This window comes from Drosophila sechellia, chromosome 3R, assembly GCF_004382195.2.
Source record: "Drosophila sechellia strain sech25 chromosome 3R, ASM438219v1, whole genome shotgun sequence".
Taxonomy (NCBI): Eukaryota; Metazoa; Arthropoda; class Insecta; order Diptera; family Drosophilidae; genus Drosophila; species Drosophila sechellia.
In genome coordinates, this window is record NC_045952.1 from 5,674,073 (window position 1) to 5,701,060 (window position 26,988).

The following is a 26,988-nucleotide window of genomic DNA, read 5'->3' on the forward strand; positions in this document are numbered from 1 at the left end:
ATATTCATTCATACATGTTTACATACTTTTTATTTTTTATATTTGAATGGTTTTGTGGTTTTATACTTGAAGTTTTATCTGTTTTCGTTTTCGATTCCATTTTTTGTTTAATAATTGCCATTGCAATCGAACCCAGATTAAGGTATACATACATGCGAATTTCTTTAAAAATTAGTTGCGTAATTTTATTTTACATGGAATGCAGTTAAACATTTTGCGCCCACTTTGTCCTGGCGGACTCTGAGTGCCCCTTAACCCAAAACTTCAAATGGTTTTTTATTTCAATTGATTGCGAAAATCAGTGTGGTTACGACCAATTGCATTGAACACACAATCGAAAATGTACAAACTAAGATTGAACAAATATACAAAATGGGGAAACAAAAAACGATTAATTAATTTGTGCTAGGTATACTTTTTTTGATTCTCTCATTTCCATAGTTTTGTTCGTTTTGCTTTGCCTTGCTCAATCTGATTTGTTTTTTCTAAAATTTGTCTTGCTATTCGATATACATAATTTAGGCTTACGATCTAGGTTGACATATACTACCGATAGTTCTAGAATGCACTAACCTTAGCTTAGCGAAAAGTACAGCATAAATAATTACTTTACATTACGGTTATGGGTTCCTTTAGCTTTAGGCTTTAACAATTCACGCTTTAATCAAATTTCGTTGGCTTACTGTATCGATTAACTACCGAATTAAATTTACAGACATTGTTGAGAGGCCTTTGAATAAATAAAGAGGAAGGATCGGCTGCTGTTCTAAAGAAAACTCTGATTTACTATAGCAAGGTCTATGCTAATTTTGAAATATTTTACTTCCTGTTTATCTTCCGAATTTGTTCTTCAGTGGCAATAAAACGATTGTTTTTTGATAAAATTAGTAAAGCATTTTCCAAGCTGCTAGAGCAATTTCAACAACATAAACGCAAACACTCAAAATAAATTGAATTAAACAGTTGCAGATACTTTCAAATTTTCTCTTCAAGACGAAACACAAACTTAAAAAGGCGATCCCCGATCTGGGGCGCTCTGCTATTTACAAACTAAACAAAGCCTTATGTGGGTAACTAGAGTTATATTCTCTACTAGCTAGGAATTAAGTACACTCTTTAGGACTCCCTGGAGGGTGCTGGGTGGGGGTTTGGTTGGGATCAAGGTTGGGGATTGGGCGATACAAACGAAGACCTAATGTTAATTAGAAATCACTTTGAAATTATTGCAGATATTAGATTTGTTCAACTCGACAGCTTCGTCTGTTCATCGTGCAGCTTACGTGCTAAAATTATGCTAGGCTTACAAACTAACGGCTTTTCGAATACTGCTTAGAGAAAGAGATTCATCATACTGGCAGGACTCTCGAGCACTCGCTTAGAAAGGTGTAGAAAGTGAGTGTGGGATAACACCTTACTTGGACATATACAAGTAATATCAATCATATGCATATCATTCAACAGCAAACTAACATCACATACTAATGTCATTGATTCAAATCGACGTGAATAATATGATCTTGATATGTTAGACTCAGCGTATCACAAATACTAGTTAACGGTTGATGATTAATTTCTTAAAGAGTGACGTCGATTGCTCGAGGTTCCATCTGCAGTATCATAAACCCAAACGAACCATGCGGATATGGCTCGTTTCTTAGCTTAACACGAATCAGTTGCAAACAAGAAACATCACTGGATGTTGGTTGATCGACGGGCGGCGACAGGCGGTAGGCGATGGGCGGTAGGCGGTAGGCAAGAGGCGGCAGGGGCGTGGCAGGCGGACAAAGCTCAGCAGCAGAACAAGTTGCATTCGACAATGTCCGCCTTGAACTCCAGTTGTATCTCTGGATCGGGCTCACAGTCCGTTTCCAAAAGCTGTTTGAGGTCCCGCTCCTGATTCCGATCCATGGAGTTATCCTGCTGCTGCTGATGCTGCTGCCTGATGATAACCTGAGATCAGAACTCCTGCGGATACTTGATGCAGTCGGGAGCCTGGGAGCTGGAGGCGGCGGAGGCGAAGAGAGAGTTGGGACCGCTGCCATTGCTGCCACCGTTGGCCAGCGAGCCCGGCCCCCCCGCACCACCACCCACTCCCACCGATCCGCCACCAATTTGACCGCCGTCCTGCGACTGATAACCACTTGCCGCCGAGGCCGCCGCCGCCGTCTGATATGGTTCCTGATACAACTGATTGAGTCTCTAACCAGTACCCGAAAAGTGCCACGCGTCCTATGCGCTCAGGTGCGCGAACTGCGACGGATGGATATCGAACTGGTGGTACGGGTGGCCATATGGACCCATGTGGTAGGGTACGATGTTCATCGAGGCCATCTTGTGCTCCTTCTTCCACTTCATCCGCCGGTTCTGGAACCAGATTTTGATCTGCCGCTCCGTGAGACACAGGGCATGCGCGATCTCTATCCTGCGGCGGCGGGTCAGGTAGCGGTTGAAGTGGAACTCCTTCTCCAGCTCCAGCGTCTGGTAGCGGGTGTATGAGGTCCGTTGTCGTTTCGTCTCGCCATTGGCATTCACAGTACCTGAAAGAAAAACCGGAATAGTTTTGTAAGTTGCAGTTGGAATACAAGAATGGAGGTGCTTATTAAATATTAAAGCAAAACAATACATTGATTATATAAAAGAAACAATTAGAAAGAAAGTTTCTGAATAACGTAGTAAACGCTTCAATAAAGTATTTGGGTCTCTAAAGTCGTTTTCTTTTCAACAGTACTTTGCTTATATCGGAATACCTATTGATTAACAGGAAATTCAAACATGATATATAAACTGAACTCAATTGAATTAAATAAATATATATTAAATAAACTAATTTTGAATAAACTTTTCGTTGAAATACTCCTTCCACACTTTTTTATGTACCTGCGAATACCCGAAAGTCATTTGTTTCTGCAGTAAACTATTTCAAGGCGTTTCTAGGCAATCGTCAAACGTTCAAGTGGACACCACCATCATATCCCCAATCCCCCTATGTTTCTCACCGCTTCGAGGCAGTTAATTTTCTCATTTATATTGTGATTTTCTGCAACGTTGCGCATTTCATTTTCATAAATATGACGTGCCAAACTGCCATTTGGTGGCACCCGAAAAAGTTCATGCCTGGAATTGTGTTTGGCCCGAGGAGTTCAGCGAAGGTATCTCACCCCGGACAGATGTTTGTCGCTTGCTGAAAACTTGTATCCTTGTATCTGCAATCGTCGGTAGATAATGACAATTTACCGTTCTTTGCAAGTCGCCCCCGAAAACTATTCTGTCATCTGTATCGGGTTTTCCTTTTTTATTCGAGGGAACCACCGCACGAGGGCGTTCGAAGCGCGTCGTTCGTAATGAGGGGGCGTGCTGTGGCAAAGTAGACTTTTAAAAGCCATTTACCGTGGCGTGTTATTACGGCCAACTCAATTGGCCCGCCCGCTTTGTTTTGGATTTCCAATAAAGAGTTGAGCTGAGAAGGCGGCAGTTCTGCCATAGACACTGTATCTGTATCTCTAGTATTTATATCTGCAAAATGTGTGGCAGTCAGTCAATGTGATAGACGGCAACCGCTGACTTGCTGCTGGTGCGTCCCTCTTTGATTTTGGGGTATTGTTGTCTCGCTTGGTTCATAGTTTATATGGGTCACGGCATACTTGCTAAATGAAAAGCAGTTTGGCTTACTGCTTAGGACAGGCTGCTTATTCTTAATCAGAGTTCAAGTCAATGGTTTTGACTCTCATTGACTCTATGTAGTTATGTATATTCGAGCAACTGATATTCAAAAGACCCGTCGTGCAATTCTCTTTCGTAGAGCTTAGTCTCCTATAAAACTGATGTTGTACGTAAGTTTATCATTCATGTTGCCTACTTAAAGATACAAACTGTTGCCGCTTTAACAAAAACAAAACTAAAACACACACACGCAAAAAAGAAAACCGCCCACACACTTCCAAAAGTTTTCCCCCGTTGTTGCCGCTGTCACAGTTTAGTGGTCTCCGATGTTTCGTTGGCGGAAGATGTCGGGCCACATCAATCAGCGGCCAAAATCTAAATGGAATTTCTGATTAAAGTTGAAATTAATTACCGGTCATTTAATTAAAGCGAGTTTAAGTGCGGCGAGTGTGGCCAAAGCGCAGGGATAGCGCCAACATCAAAGCTCCTGCACTTCCCCAGCTGACTGCCATCCTGAACGGGCTTAAAACTAATGACCAAGTAAACAGCGAGCAGACAGTAACCAGACAACCGGCATCGGTTCCATCAGTCATCCGGATCAGCCGGCAATAGAGAGGGACTCTTTCTACTTGGGCAACTGCTGTGGCCGTGGCCACAAATTGAATTGCACTAGTCTTGACCCATTTCGATATGCTGCAACTGTCAGTCAGGCCATCAAAATTGATACCGCAAGTAATATTTCTACTTTACCATTAGAGGACTTCGTCTTCTGTATTTTGGTGCAAACTTTTCCCAAAACTTGGCAGACTTCCGACTGATGCATGATGTGCAGACGTTTTTAAGTGCCCTTTACTATTTGATAAGCAAGAATCCTGACCTTGCCCACGCGTCCTGCCAAATCAATATATCCTGTGGCCATAGTTTTCCACAAGGGTCGCCGACATCCTTTCTTTTTTCATCTTTTTTCTTTAGTCTCCTGGCAGGGAGACAACAAAAGACAAGATGAACACTTGCACTGCCGCCAACCATTTACAATTGTCAAATGCTTCTGTCATATGTAGCAATTTGTTTACACCACTCAAAGGCTGAATGGAGGGGAAAGTATCAGCATGGCGAAATGTATCTTTCGGATGCGTGCCGCTATCTGCAAGACTTTTGGTCGCCTAAAGTCTTATGAAAGTACCTCGAAAATTGGCATGTTACAATATATTTAGATACTTTTAGAATACTTGCAAATCCTAAATTTATAGCTATTAAATAAAAACATAAATCTGAAGGTAATATAATATGCATAATTATTATTTGTGCATGTTAAAATAGTTCTTGAAAATTATAATCTTTTACGAGAGTACTTTCCAAGGAACCGTTAAGATTTCTTTAGCAAAATTGCCTTTGCTCATTATATCTAAATTAACCCCATCATGCCAAATCATCCTCCTTCCATAGAAGATCACCATCACAGGCATCATCAGCCACTAATTCCCACTCAGATTTTTTTGATTTCCGACTAAAGATCAGCACACATCCGCAACCCGTTGAGTCCCAGCAAAATGTCAACACTGCGATCTCTGTTGGCCCTTCTCTCGTGTTCTTCGGACTACGTATGTGTATGTATGTTTTTCTTTATTTTTTGGTTAACTACATGCGAGTAAGTAGCGCATCGCTGTCGTCATGGCCAGGCGCAATATCTAAGGCGAAAGCCCCCAGCGAGTTGACAGGGCAGAGCATCATCCAAAAGCAGCCCCATCGCATTCGGATCCAACGGCACCTGGCATGTCATATCACTGGTGCTTATATCACTTGCAGGGGAGCATCCAAAGGGGCCAGATCTCTTGACAGCGCCAATGAGCGAACATTCGAAGCGTTTTACAAGTTTGTTCCCATTTCCCTGCCACCTCAATGGGATGGGATGGTATGGATTCGGATTCGGATCGGGATGCCAGCGCCTCAGACTCGCGCTGTATCTTTGTCTGTGTCTGGGCATTTGTGAAATACTATATAGACATATTGGATTTTGCATGTACAAACATATATGTGCACATATTTCCCAAACAGATCGCCCCAAGAATGAAGAATCGGCATGTGTGTGAATTTGTGGCGTTGCCTTTGTACTAATACCCTATTTCTGGGTAGGGACGTTATATGCAAAGTTGAACGGAGTTGAGCCTATGAAATCTAAAATATGAAAGTTACCCTTCTTGGGGATCAGATTAATTTCCACAGCAGCCGTTATGCCGACAGGCTTATGGCCCACCCGAACCGACTAGCAACTATCCTAGCTGATCCCATCTCCCTCCGAAGACTGAAGAGGGTACACCCCAGCGATCTCCTTACCCGGAGGCTAATATAACATATTACACTTTAAGTAATTGATAACTAGACTAGATTTTTCTTTCTTTTGTACTTTATAATTAAGATACCACTTGTTCTCATTTATCTTTATCACACATTAGGTTATGTTCAGAGGAATTACTGAACGATTCCTTTTGAAACCTTAATAAATAGAATTAGTTCCATTTTAAAAAAATAAATGTAAATTAAGTAAAATGGTATCTGCGGATCGTTTATTTTGATAGAATTTTTACCATGAACGCATAGTTTCATATTTGTACACGTTGTTTTACAGAGTATCAACACTTCGTATTGACTGGAAGATCCCTGCGTTGTTGGTCACTTCATTTGCATTTCGCGTAAGATGACGTCAAGTGTACTTGGCTAAGAGAACTTCGGCTGACAGCCGCTTAACATATCAGTTGGAAATTTGAAATTTTTGGTGCATCCCATTTCGGCCTGCATGCAAAATCTGTTTCAGAATTTATTAAGTGACGATCGTCTCGGAGCTCCGTCGATCGCAGTGTCATCGGGATCGATTCTGCAATTCAAATTGCCATTGTCTGGCCGGGATGTTCGTGTTCCCTTCGATGTTTCGCCAGTGTCTCTTTGCATACTCCTCGATAGTTCTGTGATTGACACGGGATTAGCATACGGCTCGATCTCTGCCAGGTTCAAAGTTAAGCTGAAAACCTTTGGCGTAGGTCAGACACCAGGGCCTTTTGAGACGAAGTTTAATTGTTTTCTGCTAACCGTGGCGCAAATAGAATTAAAAAAATACGACAAAAACATACTTGCGGCTTGTCACAAACACTTGTACTGGTCATTTGTCAACGCTCCGGCGTCTGGTCAGGCGAAAAAAAAAACACTTCGCTTCAACATCGTCATCCTAGTCAGCAACGTGTGCGGCACTCCAAGATCCCAGCACCTGGGATCCGATGGAATGGTAGTGCTTGGAAGCGAGGAGAGCGGCGGGAGCATGATCATCTGGCGGCCTCAGTTTTGATCTTATCATGCAAAAACAACTTTGAACTTGTTGTACTTTTTACAGCGAATTGTAAACTTTAAACATGGCAGTATTATCGCGAGTCCCCCTATTTATGAATTGACTGGCAGTACGAATTTCTTGATAAGAAACATATACTAAAAGTATTAACAAAAACACTCAAGTTCACTCCCTGTGCAGATCGGTTGAGTCAGGTTGGTGTCCAAGCGACAGGTTCATAAATCAACGCACTTCCGATCATCGTTGGCTACTCAGGAACCCCTGGCTAATGAGTCGTTTAACCGAAAACCATTATCAATGTCACAATTCCAGCCGCGGGTCATTACTCATAAGAGGCGAGCGAGTCAGAGAAGAATTCTGTCACAAATTGAACTAATTAAAGACAACAAGTGATCTCGGCCAAGATCGCTTGAATTGACAAAGAATTCCGAGCTATTTTTCGGCTCCCTGAAAGTTGAAATTGCCTCAAAAATATGTTTCGAACTCGAACAGTTCCAGAAATAAATCAGACGCAGAGCCGGAGGTGCCACGCTTGAGGTCTGCTGGAAGAGATAAATCTTGGACCCTGCGGCCGACCCGATCGGAGGGATATAGAAGGCAGATGGAGGAGTCAAAGGGGCCGCCGCGGGGTTAATTTCTTTCGGAAAAAGAAAATTAATCAAGTATGCGGTCGCCGGGCTATCTGAGCATGTATCTGGCCCTCTATTCGGCAGGCTGTATCTTGCGCTGCGCGTTGCATTCCTTAGGTGATAAATGATGCTGCCCGGAGACTTGAGTCATTTTGTGTGTGTTATTTTTGGGGGCAGGCGACAAATGATGTGACATTTGTGATAATGAAAGTGTTACCCCCCTCCACCACTAACTCCACCCACTTTGTGGCATTCAGCACGTGCTGGACAACAGGTGTTTCAGGGTCCATCGATGTCCACAGACCATTAAAGCACTATTAAATCGTAGTCACAACTACTGTCTGCCTCTGTCTGGATATATTTGTCACAACCTTGCTGGGAATGAGGGATGGATAGTGTGGGAATTCCGAAGCAAAAAGGAGCAGAACAGCAGAATAGCAGCCCAGCTTGATCATTAATCACAATTCAAATAAAGGAAGCGCTGCAGTCGCAGGATGGCGGTCAGAGAAATGGCAAGAATATTAAAAACACTCCAGGAAATGGGATGCAGCCAATTTCTGGTGACCCTGGGGGAACTTTTTGTATTGTTTTTTGGTTTATTGTTTCTTGTTTTGTGGTGCGAATTGTGCGTGGCCTTGCCCTGCGCCCTCCCACTTACCACCCAACCCGCCCCCATGCTTTTGGGCATTCGCGTGGCTGCTTTTGGCTTGGTTTCGTGAAAAATGGAAATTATGTCAAGACGTAAATTGATTATTTCGCTTTAAAGCATTTTTCAATTTATATTCCGTGTTTGTTGTCAACACGAACACATTCAGTTTCGTCAGCCCGACAGCCGCCACAATGCCCAGCATTTCATTTCCAGCTCTTTTTCGCCGTTTTCTCCACTTACTCAAAGCCATTCAACTGAAATGACATCATGTGCCACAAGCTCTAGTTCTCGACTTTTTGGCCAACAGCTGATGCGGTTCGTTGGCAAATTGAACGATTCGAACCTTAATAAATTTAAAGGATGTTAGAACTTTTGTGTTTTGTTTTATTTTATTCACGTAATTAGTTGATTTTCAAGTAGTTACTTAAACGTACTAAGTGTATATGTTCAATAGTTGTTTAAAATTAAAAGTTTAAAATGTAGCGGCGTAGCGCTGTCAAACTTTTAACTGCATAATTAATCCCATTCTGTCTTGAACTCGAAGTTCCTCCCTCCAGCGAATCAAAAGCCAATTAAGCTTACCATCGAAATCAACCTGTTGATTGGACACTCAGGACTTAAGTGCTTTTCGGGGATTAAGCCAAGCAAACGCCCCCGGGAGACACGTGACGCCCCGACCAACCCCCCTCACCTGTCCCCGCCCCTTGAGCTGTTATGTATATCCCCGGCAATAGACAATCAACCCTTGGAGAGCTTTCCATAATTGTTTTCAATTCGAGACAGTTGCCAGCCCCGCCGAACACCATTCCTCAATCCTGCGCTAACATAATGAGCTGGGTAACAAATTTTGCCGCTTGTAGCTTGTATTGTGTTGAAAATATAATAAATGAATTATCTGCATAATTAATGAGCTTTTAATTTTTAATGGCGCGGCGCAAGCTCCCAGGGTCCGAGCAGGCAAATGGACCGAGAGCCACATAAAACTCAACGAGGAACCACCAAGCGGCGTGGTTATCAGGCCTGGCGTATCTTTTAGATACAATTTTAATGTGACTTCTTGCAAATTATTTATGCGCGCATTTTCGCTCAGATAATTATCGTTTATCTCTGATTTAAAGAGTTCTCTCCCGGCAGAAGGAGATGCTGACCACCATACACACACCATACACATCCGAGATGGGGAGTGTGTTCGTGTTCGAATCCAAAATGACTACCTCAGTTAATTATGGGGCTCCCGAGTAGGGAGCGAGCGTCGCGCATGCGCACATAAATTAGCCGAGCTGCGCGGAAAACCTGTTCTGTGTTTTCGAGTGCTCTCCCCCCGTGAAAAGACCGCGTCAACCGAGATACCCCTCTGAATCGAGATACCCTGCGCTCGGTAGCGGTGCACCCATTTTTAATGAGTGTCCTGTCGTCTGCAGTTGAATGAACGCGCTACAAAATGCGGCATTGTCGTCGTCTGGCTTCTGGAGTTCTCGCTCATTTTCATTTTCCCGCAGCCCCATGATTAACTGCTCGGGGTCTTTGACTGGCGCTGATGACCACAGGTCCTGCTTTTAGGTCTGGTTCTGGTCCAGGTCCAGGCCCCCAGACATCCGACCGCAGATCTGTAATCAATCACGGGCACGTTGAAGAATTTTTTGCTCCGCGATTTTGATTTACTCGCGTCGCACTCATTGACTTTCCATTAATAATTTCCTTTGTAAATTGCATCCTGTGGCAGTTGTTGTAATTGTGATGAATTCTTTATTAATGCAAAGTGCGGCGGGAGCGGGCTAAAAGCTACTGTCAATGGCGTTAGGTTCAATTATCTTCCATATTTCTTGAGCCCCACAAGCAGGGCAATTCATTTGCGATTCGTCAGACGGATGGAAAACAATTTGCATTCGAGTTTGAGGTATTGCCCCCCGGATTCTCCACTACTACTTAATTTGCTAGTTGATGTGGTTTTAATGATGCATTTAAATCCAGCTATCTGATTGGCTCTGGGTTGCATAACAGCAAACCTAAGCAAACAGATTTGAAATTGAGGCATTAAAGGTGGCCCAGGTCAATTGGCTGAGATTGAGTATACTACACAAGGCATTAGCCGATCTACTTAGATCCATTAATCAAGCGGAAAGTTGTATTCGAATTTCTGCTAATAGAGCTGTAGATTGTGTGGTGTTTTATCGTCAAGCGTCTCTTGATTTCTGCCATTCATTAAATTCATATATTAGTATATATTGATTCTTTCTACCGGTTCTTGTATAAATAAGTTCCAAGCCACGTCTAAAAATTGCCACTTAGGTAATTAAATGGAAATACAAGATACACAGCAGGCGCTGCCAAATTATCTTGAAACCTAACTTGTCGGAAAAAGTGATGTATTTGCAAGCTTCGTTTTTAGAAAACAAAAGTATTCAACATGGCTGCCCAGCAAACATGTCAGAGAAGATGTGAACACGAAAAAAGCATACAAAAGTGAAAAAGAAACAAAATTAAAACCCGAGGAAACGAGTCAGCGGCGGAGGCTGAAGCCGAGGCTGCGGTGATGAAGATGAAGATGGTGAAGTTTGGGCGCGGAACAAGTTTTCAAAACTTGCTACAAAGGTGTCTTTAAAAATCTTTTAATTTCGACTCCTTCCCCCGACGGCTCACCCTTCTTTTTTGCCCGTTCGAGCAAAGTGCAAATTTGCTGTCGTCAGTGGGCAACTGAAAATGGAGCTGGAGAAGGAGCTCCAAAGGGCCTGGGAGCTGGGAGTCGCCGCCCGCCTTTTAATGAAGCGCGAAGTGCAGCAAATGTATTTGTATCTGTTACTGCACAAGAAGAAATATCTCACGAGTTGGTTCACTTTGACTCTATAAGGAAACGTTACATATTTGTTTCATTTTAAGCAATATGTACATTACCGTTTTAAAATAATGGCAATTAAGTGTTTCATTAAAAGTATATTCGTAGTCTTTAGAATCGAAAAGCAAATGTATTTGGAATTTAATCTGAATAATACGATATATATTTAAAAATTTTCTTTCATACAATGCAGCATCGCATAAAAAAGCAGGTGTGTTTGTGCCACTTTTTCATTTTCTTTTTGATCTAAATAAATTTTGTAAACATACGTACAATTTAATAATTAAATTTATAAAAACTTTAGTTTCTTTTTTTCGGTGCAACCTTGAGCGAATTGAAAGTAAAGCCAGCCCAAGCTAAAGTGGTCCTGTGCCTCAGGGCAGAACGTTGCCAACAAATTGCAATTGTTGCCATTGCATTCGAGCTGTCACTGCGAAAGGGAGACAACACACACACACACAGGCGCGGTAAAGCCGTGGAGCTGACCCTTGAACCCCGGCGATTTTAGTATGCCATGCACAGGAAGAAAGCCCCAATTCAATGCCTGGTACGAAATATGGCCAGGAAAAGCCAAGTGGAAGTGCTAGACATTTAAATCGAATTGGCTTCAGGTGGCACACAACGGGCAGCCCGGTTTTAATCTGCGAAATGTAAGCCAGTTCGTGGGGCACGTAGCCGCAGACAGCAGATAACATATGTATCTGCCAGATACATTCGCACACACCCGTACCACGCGTGTAACTCAATTTTCAATGGAGGAGGTGGCAGCACACGCTCCTCAGGCCGCAGTCAGCAAAGTCCGGGGAGTGGATCCAAAAACCCGGCTCACTTGTGGGTTTGTCTACTCAGCCAAATAGTTTTGCCGCCTGCATTAATAATTCACAATTTCATCTCGGATTGTATGCGATTTGCGATGGTTTTCGTTTAACTTTGGTTTTGCTTGCTGCCCAGCAATGGTCTGCGCTCGAGACCAGGTCCCACTGTACCAGTTCCTGGTTAAGCTTTGGGACAGTGGGCAGCTAAGTTGAGATGTGGATAACTTAAAGCATTTAAAAAATAAATAAGAAAGTGCGTACAACGTTCTGAAAACGTTTTATGAAATATACAAATTTTTTGAAATTGTTTATTCTAGCACCGCAATATTAACATATATAACTTCGTTTATCTGCGCAAATGTACAAATTTGAATTGATCAATTATCTAATATGGCAAACAAGTTTGCAAATTAAGATAAACACCGTTGCTTAATTTCGGAAACCCTAGGATAAGTGAGATAGGAAATTAACTATCTACCTGATTTTCTGGGATTTCCCAGATTTGATCAGTGAATTTCCCCCTGCGACCCACTGTGTCCGGTTCGCTTATCGTCATTGCGTCATTTCATTTAAGTTAATGCGCAAAGAGATTAATATTCTATGCGTATCTCGGCGAAGAAGGCCAAGAAAAAGGGGAAAACGGTAACTGGGTGAGAAGTGGATACTGGAGAGATGGGGATCCGGGAATCCGTGGCCATCTGCAGATGTGCGCCAATTTGCGACTGAATTTGATAAATTCGCATTGCAGCGCTGCCGTGACACTCCGTTGAATTTATGGCTCGCACTTTTTCACCATTCAAATCGCAATTACTTTGCTTGATTCGCAATTTAAGATTCCCCCTACCCAGCCGGCAATCGAGTATCTGGCAGATATGGATATATGCACTGACCGATCCAGTGGTTCTCTAAACAATGAAGTAAGAGTAAACAGTTTTCGGATGCTGTGCAAGTCCATTAGAATGTCTTATCAAAGTAAAATGGTTCTGTAAAAGCCGTATCTATATGTGTTTGTTTGTTCCCGAGCTGCATCCACAGATGTATCTGTATCTATCAGCGCTGGCACATCATCAGTCATTAGTGGCGCCATTGTTGGCTCCTTAAATATTGCCGTCTTTGTTGCGGCGAGTGGCCCCCCATTGTTACTGTCTCCCTCGAGTTCTAGACCCTCTCCTTTCCCCTTTCTATGCGCTTTTATTAACTTTGGCCAAAATGTGGCCGACTGCCACTTGAAGGCATCAATGGACAACTAAGTTTCATAAACAACAAGCTCTTCGGGCCATCATTCATCTTTTTTTTTTGTATGTGTCGAGTTGAAGACGCTTTAAAAGCGTTTTCTTCACAGACTGATTTGAGCCATCCGATGAGTGATATTTTTAAGGCAGACAATGCCTTCGGGAACGAACTAGGTATGTATATATAGAACTGCACTAGAGTTGACCTACAAACAAATTAAATTATGTGGGGGATATCTAGCTGAATCTAGTCGCTAATGAGCAGCTCATTTTAATCACACTGTACTACATATTTATGAACTATATATTCTAAACCGTCTTTAAAAACAAATATGTATATATACACAATTTTAATTATTTATTCCATTAATATATATGAATATTTTAAGAAACTTCATTTGATGGACATTCTCGTAACCACTACAGTGAAATAAATATATTTTAGCGTTGCTAACATAAATAAAATAAAAATTTGTATATTCAAATAAAACATTTTCTCTACAGATATTATTTATCTCTTCCGGCGAGGTAATCTTAATCAATGTTATTACAATTTGTATGTAGCCCTGTGTTGTAGGGTTTTTCTTCTCTGTCAGTGCCCGTATCTGACCAACTTAAAGCCGAATGAATTTCAATTCAAGCAGAGTGATGAGTTCGCTTAGCAGCATCCCCCGAAAACTGAATGGGGCACCGAATTCATTAAGAACAATCGCCAGCAAAATACACTCTGTATTTCGTGTGCCAAAATGTGACGCTTGGTGCGAAACAATTCGACAGGCACTTCTGTTTTTAGGCTCCTAATAGCGGCCCAGAATACCGCAGAGTTGGCTAATAATGGGCTTTGGCTTGGGCAAGAGCCATCATCGTCATCTGGGAGCCGGAGGAGCGGCGAAATAAATTTATGTTCTACTGCACTTTCAGCACCTTGCGCCGATGTCTGGCATTTTGCATTCACCTCGCGCGGTGGGCATTATAAAAATCATTTTCATTTTCGTGGACCTTAGAACGCAGAGCGCAGAGCACCGAAATAAAAGTAATAACAATCATTATGATTAAACGTAGCTATTTGAGAAGTCGTGTCCCAAGTTAATGAAAATGTAATTGAGCAGCGAGTGCCGGGCGCGTTTTCGTTCCTGGCTCTGCATCTGCAGCTTCAGCTTCTCCATCTCCGGATTCCGACTGGCAGGCGCAAAAGCAGCATGGCGGCAGGAGCTGGATCTGCAACAGCAGGTCCACCAGCAGACAGCGACACCCCAGACCATTTCCGAGATCGGGAACTCAACCCCAGTTCCCATACAGAGAAAAACGCAGTCCCCATTCAAGAACTTTTTAAAACAATCACTTTATGTGATGCAGATCTTTGGTATGCGAATTAGCTTTAATTTCATTGCTTTCAATTAATTTCGCACAGGATGAAGGCAGATCATGGAGCTCTGTTATAAGCTGTAACTATAATGCATAATTATTTACAGGCATCTTAAAAGATACCTAACAAATTCAGAATTTCGGACTGCCCTCTCAACAAACTAAATTGAATTAAGAATATCTAACTTGTTTCCATCTCTAGGATGGAAGGATATTTCTAATGTCGAAGCTCCATTTCCTCAACGAAACCAGTCTTGAATCTGGATTAAGCTTCAATTTTGTTTTTTGGATCAGTGTATTTGCAGTCTAAGAGGCTGATGCATTCTGCTGCCTGGCAGCGACCGTCGTGTATCTTGTATCTGGCATTCAACTCGTTTGCAAACTATTAATTTTGTGCAGATCCTGGCATCTGCGGCATCGAGTGGCCAAAGCCTTCGGGTTGAACGGCACGATCGGCAAGCGAAATAGAACTACAGATATTTGCAATTTAGATTTATAAAATAGACTTTTAGCTGGTTGCGTTTTCCAGCGCATTAGATTTATTTTTCTGGACTCTCCATTTTTGGTACAGCTTCCGTTTTCATTCTACTGTTTGGTTACCATTATTGACACGATATTCGGTAATTACACGAATTGTGTGCAATTTATGGAAATTTCTAAAGAAAAACTTGCATGCAAGCCTGAATATATTTTTATGTGCAATTAGCCGCCAACTTAAGGCTCCGCTGGGGCCACTGTGGGGGGAATAACTTAAATGTATAGCCTGGCAGATTGTATAAATATAAAGCAGTCCACTAATTGGGGAGCGGCCTGCTTGAATAAAAAAAGTTCAGATAGAAATGTCAACAAATTGTCAATATGCATATGCATATGGAAGAAGGGGGCGGCGGCTAAAAAGGCTTTTGACATTTCGGCAGGCAGCATGAGTATCGTTGAATCTGTATCTGAATCTAAATGTGTGGCAGGTATCCGCTGGCTGACATCTTTTGATGATCTGCTTGGAGGTCTGCCAGCTTTGGTCTTGTCAATTAGGGAATGAATTTCCCAAATGAATGCCAAACGACTTCACAAGGCTGCATGCGATATTAACCAAACATGTAGCTTCTTCTGCTTATTGGCAGATACTTGATGCCAGGAGCTCTTAAAAAGTATAGTTGCGAAAAGTGTTTCGCAGAATTCAGACAGCCTCGCCTCGATCTCCTCGCTCTGAAGATGGCGTCTGAACTGGCGTTTTTTCTTTGCATTATAAAATGGTTGCCACAGTAACAACTTTACGTGATTATATGCAATCAGGCGGGCCCCTGCCACTCCCCCTGGCCCTCGGCCCCTTCTCCCCACAAGAGCAACATGCACTCGAAATTTGCATAATTGTTAACATGATGTTGGTAGTTGCCTTTGCTGCTGCTGCTGCTGCTGTTATATTCACTGGACTTTAATCAGCGCCTGTTTTTTAGATGCTACCCTCAAGATTGCCCTTTATTATTGGCATTTGCGCTGCTTGGCACCTGCAACAGCGTTTTTTAATAGGGATTTTTAGTTCGGCGGCAATTATAGAACATCCTGCACATGCCAACACACCCTGCAATAAATTCTAATAAAGACATTTGCTGTCGAAAATTAAGTTGTGCTCTGGGACGATAAAAGAGCCTAGCCTAATTGTCCACCTGGCTGTTTACTTTTGTGTTCCTAAAGAAGAGGGCAATTAAATGCAGGGCTACCAAAAGGAATAACTGCACATGGTTCTATATTCCATAGAGAAACAACTAGAATTAAAATTTAATCCGACGATATATTTACACTTAATTGCACGGCTTCAATGTATCTTTAACATAATAGACTCAAAGATCAATTACAGTTGTTTCTGTTTCTAGGAGATATAATTATATATTAAAAGATATAGCTGCACATAGTTGTATAGATGGCTGCCTTTCACATTGCCCTCAACCGAATATGATTAAGAAAGTAATTAAATCTCGGCGATGCATGAAAACTCAGGGAAAATGGCAGAGCCAGACGTAGATGCCCAGATACACGAGCTCTTCCCCGGCAGAAATACACGATTTCCTGCGTTCAGATCTCTGAGTGCTTATGCCATACATATGATCTGCAAATGTATCTGCAACTGAGCCTACTTCATTCATGTCTCTTGAAGTTCATGCTCTTCATTACTGCACCCCGCTGCAATCAATTCCTTCCACGCTTCCACTTGCTGCAATTTGCATAACAAATGCGCGCCGTTCTTGTTGTTATTGCCCGGCTGCCATGAGTAACAGATACATAAATAATAACAATGTGCCCCATTGATTGGAGCCGAATGGAGAACGAGTTTTCCCGCGAATCGGAATGGAAAATCAGCCAAGTTGTTAGTCAATATGAATCTGTATCTGTTGACTTGTTGGCGTTGCGACTATCTATAAATATGCAGTACATGTGGCAGCACTTCAGCGACTCTTTAATTGGCTGACATGTTGTGATTTCGGGTTGTCAAGAGCTGGTTGAATAAGCATACATATATGGAAATTCAATATACTGTCCAGCAATTAGCAATTAACCCTTTCAGCGGGAGAAATCCCCTATATTTAATTCCTTTATTGAACAAATTCACGTGTCATTCGATGAGCTAATGAGTGCGCTATTTGATTTATGGGACACCCGCTGAGACTCGCCAAAATATTTCCCACAACCTGAATGTAATGATTTATACCCGAACAGAAATATTTAATTATTTTTTAACTAAAATAATAAACGAGCTGCAGGTAAGATTGCAGCCAGTCAGATCCATGCAAATGTCAAACTATTTGCAATCCAATTAATCTCCCCAAACCAACGGCGAATTTAAAGAATTTTCTCAATAATTTGATTATACTTTGGATCCCCAAAACAACTTCGTGAGTTGCCCTGTCGATGGGTCAGAAAAGGTGGAAATATGGGGGAATCCGACGGAGGCGGGGGTGGCAGAAAGAAAAATCTGTGTGCGCGCCAGAGACATGATGAAAAATCACCGAACAATTTTTCGTTCACAATTTTCCAGCCCAACAAGTTTCGGGTGGAAATTTGTTCTGTTAAATTTAAATATAAACCGAGCGAGGTGCTGAGATTTATATCAAGCCGCAGTATCTGTCTGACCAGATACCTATATATATATCCGTATCGGCATCTGTATCTGTATCTGCAGCGGTATTATGAGTTATTGTGGGAGTCGGTCGGCCTTAGCTGCGGGATCGGATCGCTTCAGGTTTGTTTACAATTTTCACGAGCTACGATTTTCGCGGTCGAGTTTTCACGCAGCGTTCCTTCGTTCCCCCACACCCCTTCGATCTGGAGAAAATCCGGAGAGCGTAAGTGCGAGGGAAATGTTGTTATTGTTTATTTATTTTGACAAGATTCACCGCGGGCACAGTTTGCCAGACAATTTGGTGCTAAGCACTAGGCAAGATTTGCTGCCCAATGAAGATTGCTGGTTGGCAGTTGCAACACCCATTCCCAGTGAGTGAGGCAAGTGTCTCGTAGAAGTGGTAATGAGCACTCAATGACGCACCGATTGAGGTAAGCTATCGGTGGATGGATGTTGATTTATAGAGCTCATTTTTAGCTAATTCGATCTTAAGTTGCCGTCAGTAAAGTGATAAGTACATAAAAAAACATTTTACTTAAGAATTACGGATCTCATCTACATGAACATATTCTAAGATTTTCGGACAAGGAATTGTTTTGCCACTTATTAACGTAATTTAATTAGTACTCACTCGTTCCGAGATGCACTCGCTTCATCCACGGATATATCTGCGGCGGGTTCTTCTTTCCGTTGCCGCTGTTCTGGCTACTGCCCGCCTCATTGCCGCTATCGCTCTCGGAGTCCGATTCCCCGCCCCCCGGACTGTGCATGGGAACATTGACGTTCCCAGGACCTCCGGACACTCCCGATCCGCTGTGGTTGTTGTTCAAACCGGCGGCGGCTGCGGCGGCCGCCAAGCTTCCGCCCAGGACGCCCTTGTTCAGCGATCGGGCCACACTCTCCACCACTGAGCTGGGCGACAGCTTGGGCGATATGTCCCTGGTGGACAGATCCTGTGGACTGGCTAGCGACTGGCTGTTGTTGTTGTTGCTGTTGGCGCTATTGTTGTTGTTGTTGCTACCGGAAACACCCCCGCCCCCACTTCCGCCCGGCGTCACTGGATCGTTGGCGTACTTGCAACTGATGTTCGCCTGCTGCTGCTGTTGCTGCTGTTGCGGGTGTTGCTGCTGGGCGAGTTGCTGCTGCTGCTGAGCAGCAACTGCTGCCGCTGCATGGGCATGTTGCTGCTGCTGCTGTTGCTGCTGCTGCTGCAGGAGCAGTCGCTGCGGCTGCAGCTGCGTGTAGTCCACCATATCCGGGTTTCCCTGTCCGCCGTATGCCGCCTGATTGGCGTAGTGGGCCTGCGGTGTGTTTGGGTACAGGTTGGGCGTATAGGCCGCCGCGGCTGGGAAGTAATCGTTCGCACCTGGAGTGGCCGCCCCCGCACTTCCCTGACCGCCGTTCGCCCCGCCGCTGGGCACCACGCCCCCGCTACCGCCCGCCCCTCCTCCGCTGCCACCCGCGCTCGAATTGCCCGCTCCCGGGTGATTCTGCTGCGGATTCATCTGCTGCGGATAACAGGAGGCCAGCGAGTTGACGAACTGATACGAGGACATCGCGAAGCAGTCGGGATCCATTCTGAAGCCAGGAGTCGTAGTCGTGGATTGGAGTCTGGAAATGAGAGGATGGGATATTAAATAGGGCCAGCATTTTTTCAATTCTTAACACAAATTATAATGCAATTGTACACTTTCTGATGGCTAATATACCTTTGCCATATTTTTGTAGCGTACATCAAATTGAATAAACTGATCAGAAGTTGATAAGAAGACTCAGAAAATACAAATACATTTTTCTTGCTGTTCACTTTAGCGTTGAGATCTCACTTTGCGATTGGCAACATTGTATTGGAAAAGCTGCGGGGGATTAGGTATTTCCATTTAAGTAAACATACCCCGAGTGGAAGCCAGTTCCTGGCTCCAACATATTTGAAAGGGATCGCTATACGACCACCGAGGTTATAAATTCGCATGTATATTTATTTGCATGATCCATTTTTAACAGAATTTTCTTATAAAATATAATGAAACTTCTTTAAGATTTTGAGCAACAGAATAGTAATACCTGTTGAACAGACGAGCTAAGCAAGCTGTTTTCAGGATTTTATAGAAACTTAACCCAAAAGCCTCTTTCCCACTCAGGCCTCTTGATTGGTTACTCCCTCAAAGTGTTTCCTTAACCGCTGATAATTTCACTTGCCTTTTACTTGGTTATTATTATTATTTCTTTGAGAACGGTAAAGAGTCGGTTTTTTTTTTTGAGCTTATTTTCCGCTGGTGGAGAGAGCTGGGGCTGCCTAAGCATGCAATTTCAGCCGCCGAAGTGGATACTATATATAAACGTACTGGAGCTGTTGGCCGAAGAATGCCGAGGGACCGCCCACTCTTCTGGACACACTTGGCGGAAACTTCTTGCGGCTGCACTTGCTGGCCAGACCCACTCCTCTCGGTGCAACCATCGCAGATATTGCAGTCTTGCTTTGGTCTTGGGCTTGTTTGTTCAATGGCGGAAAACTCGTATTCTCCGCTGCGCAGATAGCAAACAAAAGCATTGACCCTCCGCTTCCAAAGGAGCTGAAGGAAAGGAGCTCTCGAATCGCCCCAGAGCCGAAAAAGTGCAAAAAGGCAATAAGGCAAAAGAGGCCAAGCGAGGCCGCTGCACATGAACATGCCCAAAACTAAAAACGAAGATGGCAAAATTACGTTTAAGAGCCGAATTTAAAATACGCTTCAATATATTACAAAATACCCTTTCGATCCGATCCAAATATTACATTTACCCAATATATGTGGAACTTGAAGATAAGCTTGGCTGGGAATGGCTGAGAAAATTGTATTGAGAGTCGGAAAACTCTTGTAATTATCTGTATATGTGAGTAGATAATACCCACCTTAAAGGGTATTGAAATAAGCAACAACAGCAGAGAACGGAGAACATTGGCTAAAAACAATGCAGCAAATGCAAGCCCCTCACTTCCCTGCCCTTTTTAGAGGCTTGAAACCAATAATTTTGATTCAGTGGGCAATTTAACCCTTTAGCATGTTGGCCAAATGAAAGGAGCTCTCAACTTGGGCTTAAATTAAAACGCCGTACGCCATTCGAAACTGGCCAAGAACCCAAGGAGCGAATGCTCAACTTTGGACAGAGATTTATTTGATGAGCAGGGTTCTCGGGGAAAACACAACAAAAAATAAAAATTAAGGAAATATTGTAAACTTGCCCTCAGGTCTCTGCCCCCTCCTCACGGCTTGGTTCGATCTCCAGCGATTATAGGCTATAAGGCCCCGGTAACGGTGCTTTGGAGAAAACCATTTCGACCTGGCAATATGAGAATTATAGTTGTAGACAAGCGCCCGTGTTTAAGCCGAACAAGGCCGAAATCTGCGAAATTATAGGATCAGCGTCTTGGCTGACTTTGAACCTTTGACAGCCAGATATTTGAACAACCTGGGGTCGAATCGATTTGGTGGCAATTGATTGCATGGCAAACGTACTGGGAGCAGCAAAAGTTTTCGATCTTACATGAATTTTCAAAGTTTTCATCAAATATTAATTTTATTTCACTAACGATGTCATAGTTTAATACAAATTTATTAATTATAAGTAAACAAATTTACCAGAGGAACGTGCTAGAGTATTAACTATTCATTTTATACCATTCTTGCTATAGTCAAATTTATTGACTTTCTCTCCAGATGCATTTTTGAAACCCCAACTAGAGCCATCTTCGATTTACTGTTCAATTTTGAGCAAATTAAAAAATCCAAAAACTCTGAGAGGGGAAGACAAGCAGAAGCCATAAATTAAACGAGTTCGAAAATTGTTTTCCAAATAGTTTAAAACGGCGCTGAGGCGACAAGCGGTTCAATTGGTGTTAATTAAATCCATGAATAATAAAAAACGCAGGCGAATTTTGCGGGCAACGAAAGAGACAGGGAAGAGAAGAGGAGAAGAGAAAGAGAGGAGGGACAGACGTTGTCTTAGATTGGCGATCGTCGGTCGAGCTCATAAGAAACCCATAAATTATGGCAATTCTTCGGGATCGAACTCAGCGACATTTTGGACTCGGGCAACAGAGTTTTCTTTTGTTCCTCCTTTGTTATATAAACACTTTTAATATGCCTCCAAATGGGAGTGAAATTTCTCTTTTGCCCCGATACTTAAACCGCAGAACGAATTTCCTTTTCCCGTCTTCAGCGTTTTCATTTCACATTGCCACAGGTAGGATCAGACCCTATCTAAACTACAGAGGAGGGTAGGAGTCAGCCAGAGTGAGAGTAAATAAACAGCAATTGAGTTGCACATGCGTCTGCCGATGCCATAAATCAATTGGGGAAATATTTCCGGGCGACAGCTGAAAAGGGTTTTCTTTCCCGGCCCTCATTCAAGACATTGACGGTATGTTCGACTCTTCTATGCCAACTTTTTGTGAGCAAGCCGCTGAGCATCTGCCCAATTAAGATGATTAACTTTTGAATAATCAATAGATGTCGTTGGGATTAGCATATGAGCTTATTATAAAAAGGATTTTCATTTGAGAAATGCCAGAAGTGAAAAATTAAAAAAAGGCAACTTAGGAGCATTTAAAATGAGAAGCATGTAAAGTATAGTGCACAATTGTTTACGACTAATAATTTCGTTATTAAAACTTTCCGATTGTATTGAGTATTGAGTGCAACTAAACAATCTTTTGTACTTTATCCAGATGCTTAGCCACTTTTACAAGTTCTACTCACATCTACTCATCTAGTTTCAAGCGTATCCAAATCCGTTTTGGCCTAAAGACTCTCCTAACCAACTATCGTGGAACCGTCATTCATTCCTTAGCACTCCGTCATCGTCATCATCTACGTCACCGGCCCTAAGGCCATCTTAATTATGGGGCGAACAAAGCGCCCAAAGCAGTTATTTCTCCTACGAATGTCACCGAGCTGTTTGTCGTCACCATTACGGATTTTGTACCCAAACGAGCCCTGGCCATAAATCATAATTTTTAGCATTTGTTGTCAACAGGGGCGTAGCTTGTGTGCATGTAAACACGCCGCTCTAGAACCTCAATCTGCGGTACGCACGAGTTCAACTCTTAAAAAAAAAGAACAACAAAAAGATAAATAAAAGGTATTTGCGCACGCGCAGTCACACTCATTGGCAACACTTGTTGTCCCGCTCACGCTACCCATGCGGTGGCTCGCGAGGAAGCGAGAGGGCCAGACACTGTGTGCGGACCCATTAAAAAGTCATAAAAATTTGTAAGCACCTCATAAAAATAGTCATAAATATTATTCCTCTTCATCTTTTTGTGTCTTTTTTCTCACTCCCCAAACATGCATCTTCTTCTGCCGTGGCAACCCTCGTCACAGTTGCTGTTTGTGGTTTGTTTGTTTGTTTGTCATGGCTCTCATAATTTTTATGAGTTCTCCAATTGTTTTCCCAACTCAAAACCAATCATCGATTGCGATCCTCGCTGCAAGCGGCCATTTGTGGTTCAGCTTGTCATCTCCTCGCCTCTCCACTGCGATAATTTATGATCTTTTGCGCAATGGTCGAGTCTGAATTATCCTTACAGTAGTCCTGTTTCTGGTCAAGGATATCTCAATTGAGTAATGTATCATGGTCTTGCCACTGTTTATGGGTAATCCTTGGCCAACTTAATTTGTAGTCATATTTTTGGAAAGCAGTTCTGTCGGACATCTATTAGGATAAATTTAGGTAGAGGGGCGGGGCTTCAAGATTTATTATAACAAGTATTAGTTGTATTTGCTCGCTGCATTCATGAGAAGTAAAATAGTTTGGTTCAATACATTCATTTCAAGTCTAAACAAATGGCATTAAATATATGCTGTTCCAATCTCTTTTCTATTTATTATTTGTCTGGAGGTTTAGTGTCTTTTCATTTTGTTACTCTAGTCTGCCATTTTTGCGGCCAATAGATCAACGACTCTAGCACAAATTTTCAGCTTGCGTGCTTGCGATTTTGATTTATAAATATGAACGAGTATATTCGAAATATTTGAGGGGGGTGTCAGGAAGAGCCGGGGTTAGGCCATGATGAATGTCTCCGACAGGCGCAGGGCAAATAAATTACAGCGCTGCTGAAGACACTCGTAGAACTTTGGACTGGCCTCTTCCCTCCAATTAGCCGTATAGACTGCAATTCGGAGTGGAATTGTTACTGGGCCTGCAACTGTCTCAGTGTTGTGCCCACATTATGCAATCGATGCAGCCAGCTCTCCAGCTCTCTTTGATCTTGGCCCACCCTCGGCGAGATGGGCGAATGAAAGTGACCTACATCAAGTGGAATTTCATCCACTTACGACTAGAGCACATGTGGGATGCCATGCCGGGATGTGGAATACTGGCCAGGAGCATCGTCTTTACTCGGTCATTGGCAAAGTCCCATGAAGTTCCAGCCCAGTGCGTCTTCTTTTATTTTACATAATTTCAGGTTCGCCCCATGGCGTCTTGGCCAGCATGAGTTCGAGTTCCCCGTATAGTAGCCAAGCCTATATCGTGGGCATTTCTTCATCCCTATCCCTACTTGGGCTTGGTATATAACGCTATGTGTCTGGATTAACCTTCTATATGCGGAGCTTGTTAGGCATTTTTCATTCGCTGTGACATTTCGCCTTTGTGCCTCTTAATTATTTCAAAAGCGGCTGCATTTCGCTTTAATGAAGTGAAAATTCCTTGCGTTGATACCGCACACGCAACCTTATGAAAAATTGCTTCAACAGAATACAGAAACAAAGCCCAGATATAGGGAAATATATAAAATGTAGTTTCGGGTTTCGGTTACTAAGTATGAAAATATTTTTCATTGATTTTTTTAAGAACTGATTGCTTTTAAGAATATTTAATTGAGGTATAAAAGCAATTTAAAATTTTTTATTTTATTTGAAAACGAACTATTGTTAGTATTATTACTTCAATAAAAAATCTAATTTCAATGAAATTCGAAGACAATCATTAAAACCATGCTTAAAAATAAAATCTAAGGTGGTAAAAATATTTTTACTTAAAAAAATATGTACATACGAACAAAACACTTTTTTGTTGTTAAATTATTATTTCATAAATAAAATCGTATCAAAATGTTAAGAAAAAATATAATAAAATCGTTTTAAACCAAATATTGCTACATAAGTTTTTAACACATAAAAAAAAAAACACCAAAAATACAAAACAAAAACTGACAACGTATAAATATCCTTTCCATGACTGTTTTCACCTGTTCGAAAGCGCCTAAAATATTTTCTGCCTTTAAACTCGTTTACTCACAATTTTAGTTAGCCGACGGCGTTCACCTCCGTTGAAGTGAGTTTGTTTCACTTGTGCTGAGTGCGGTAATCAACGTGCACAATTACAAAGGTACAATTGTCACAACCAGCCGGATATCTGGGAAATTAATCCGATGGCATCCTGAGGGCAAACTGGCTAGACTTTTGCGTTCTACCTGCAGGTGAATGTTTTGGATGGTTCTAATGGGTAATTGGCCGCAAAGGGCTAAGCGACGGATTTGGACGGCTTTTGGTATCACAAACACACACGCACACGAGCAATTTGTCACAGATCACGATAAGTATTTTCGCTATGGCCGAGTATCTAAGTATCTGCGCGAATTTCACGCCGAATTTATGACTGTCCATCAGCGCCAGCATCGATGCAAGCACTTTGCAGTCCATCCATCTTTCGATAAAATCGAACAGTATTCGAGGGTCTTTACACGCGGAACAGCTGAGTGTTGGATTGTTTGAGCTGTTTGAGCTTTTTTTATTTTGTGTTTTTTTTTTTTTGTTATTCCGGTGTATCCGCGGATACGTGCTCGAAGCGCCAATGTCTCACTTTGACTGCTCGGGCATAATTCAAATTTCTGAGCATCAATAAAAAACACAGATACGCCAGCGCTCTGGCTCACTCACACTGCTCCATTTCCCCCGTCCAATTGTATCTGCGAGTACGAGCAAGTAGGGCTATATGACTATACGGCTACATATCGTCGTCCAAGTGCAGCGTTCATTATTCGAAAAGTGTGCGAGAGAGACAACGGGCATTGCGCCGCTCCGCCGTCTCGCTCGCTCTCAGGCATGTACTGAAACTACCTTTGCGGACGCGGAGAACGTTTCGAATCAACCGCCAAACCAGAAATTCGTTCCCACAAATTGTATCGCTGTGTGTGTGTGAGTTCGAAAGAGCAGCAGTTCGAAAAACACCTCTCTCGCGTGTTTCGAACAAGTTCTTATTGAGAGAGATCGTTATTCGGGAGTTCGAAAATCATGTTTCGAACTGCGACTAAAGTCTTATTGTTCTCACCGACACTGTCCGTGTGAGATCGATTTCGGCGGACCAAATCATAAACATTCGAACTCCGTACTTTTGGGCTAGTTGGGATAAAATCAAGAGGACTCATTTTGGGCCTTCGCAAAAGTAAAAACAGTCTCTGAAGATTATATATATATATATATTTTATTTAAATGTGCAGTTAGTTTATATAACATTTTGAGGTATTGAAAAGATGTAAAATGATACGATTTTTTTCTGAACTTGTTAAACAAAAATATATACATAAAATATATAAATATATAATCTATATTGATTTTATTATAATTGACCCCTTGTCATGTTTTCTATTTTTTTGGGGGTAAAATATATCTTTGAATTATGAAAATGAAGTTTAAATGAAGACAACTGAAACGCATGTTAATGTGACTCTAAAATCATCATTCTTCTAAAAAACATATAACAGTGCGGTTTTAATTCGGAATGATTTGAGTTTCAAGAAATAAAAATCAATATCTCAAAAAGAAGTTTATAAAGGTTAAAAGGAACCATTTGGAGTACCATTTAATTTTCTTCTTAGATCCAGAGCTTAGTTTTTCTACGTTTGCTATTTTCTTACCTTTATGTGGACGATTTGGGGAAATCCAATCAGAAGCTACGAACAAGTCGTTGAAATTTAATAAGTTTTCTTAGCCAGCACTTCACTGTATATTTTTTATTTTCGTATTAATTGTATTTGCCTTTAGCACTGCACTTTGATATCTTAGTTATTTGCGATAATGAGCACTTTGAGAAATTATTTCAGGTGGGTAGGTAATTCCGCTCCTACGTAAAGGAGTTAGTCGGTAGAGTATCCGCTATGGGGAGACCATGGCACCTTGCCGTCGCCAAAGAGCTTTCCATGGAATCGCAAGACTGACTTTCGAGCGGAAACTTCGCGGATTGCTACGCGTACGAACACGAGAACGTGTATCTGTTTCTTTTTATGTGTGCAGAAGACCGAGCGCGCTGCTTGGCGACTGAAGTGCGCCACGTTCGATTCACGTTTGAGCCATAAAAACCGACAAAACGACCCT

At 42.3% G+C, this 26,988-nt stretch overlaps 1 protein-coding gene across 2 annotated transcripts; it reads right to left on the bottom strand.

The window, feature by feature from the left end:
• LOC6614169 (homeotic protein Sex combs reduced) lies at window positions 1-26,943 on the bottom strand. 2 transcript variants are annotated; one of them, XM_032721261.1, is made up of 3 exons: window positions 26,532-26,943; window positions 18,267-19,246; window positions 1-2,537 (listed from the first exon to the last, which is right to left on the bottom strand). In XM_032721261.1, the coding sequence occupies exons 2-3, from the start codon at window positions 19,210-19,212 to the stop codon at window positions 2,230-2,232; spliced, it is 1,254 nt and encodes a 417-aa protein (XP_032577152.1). In that variant the 5' UTR covers window positions 19,213-19,246; window positions 26,532-26,943; the 3' UTR covers window positions 1-2,229. The 2 variants fall into 2 exon arrangements, with proteins under 2 accessions (XP_032577152.1, XP_032577153.1); XM_032721262.1 differs by lacking the exon at window positions 26,532-26,943 and adding an exon at window positions 24,914-25,488.
• Window positions 26,944-26,988: the final 45 nt, after the last annotated feature.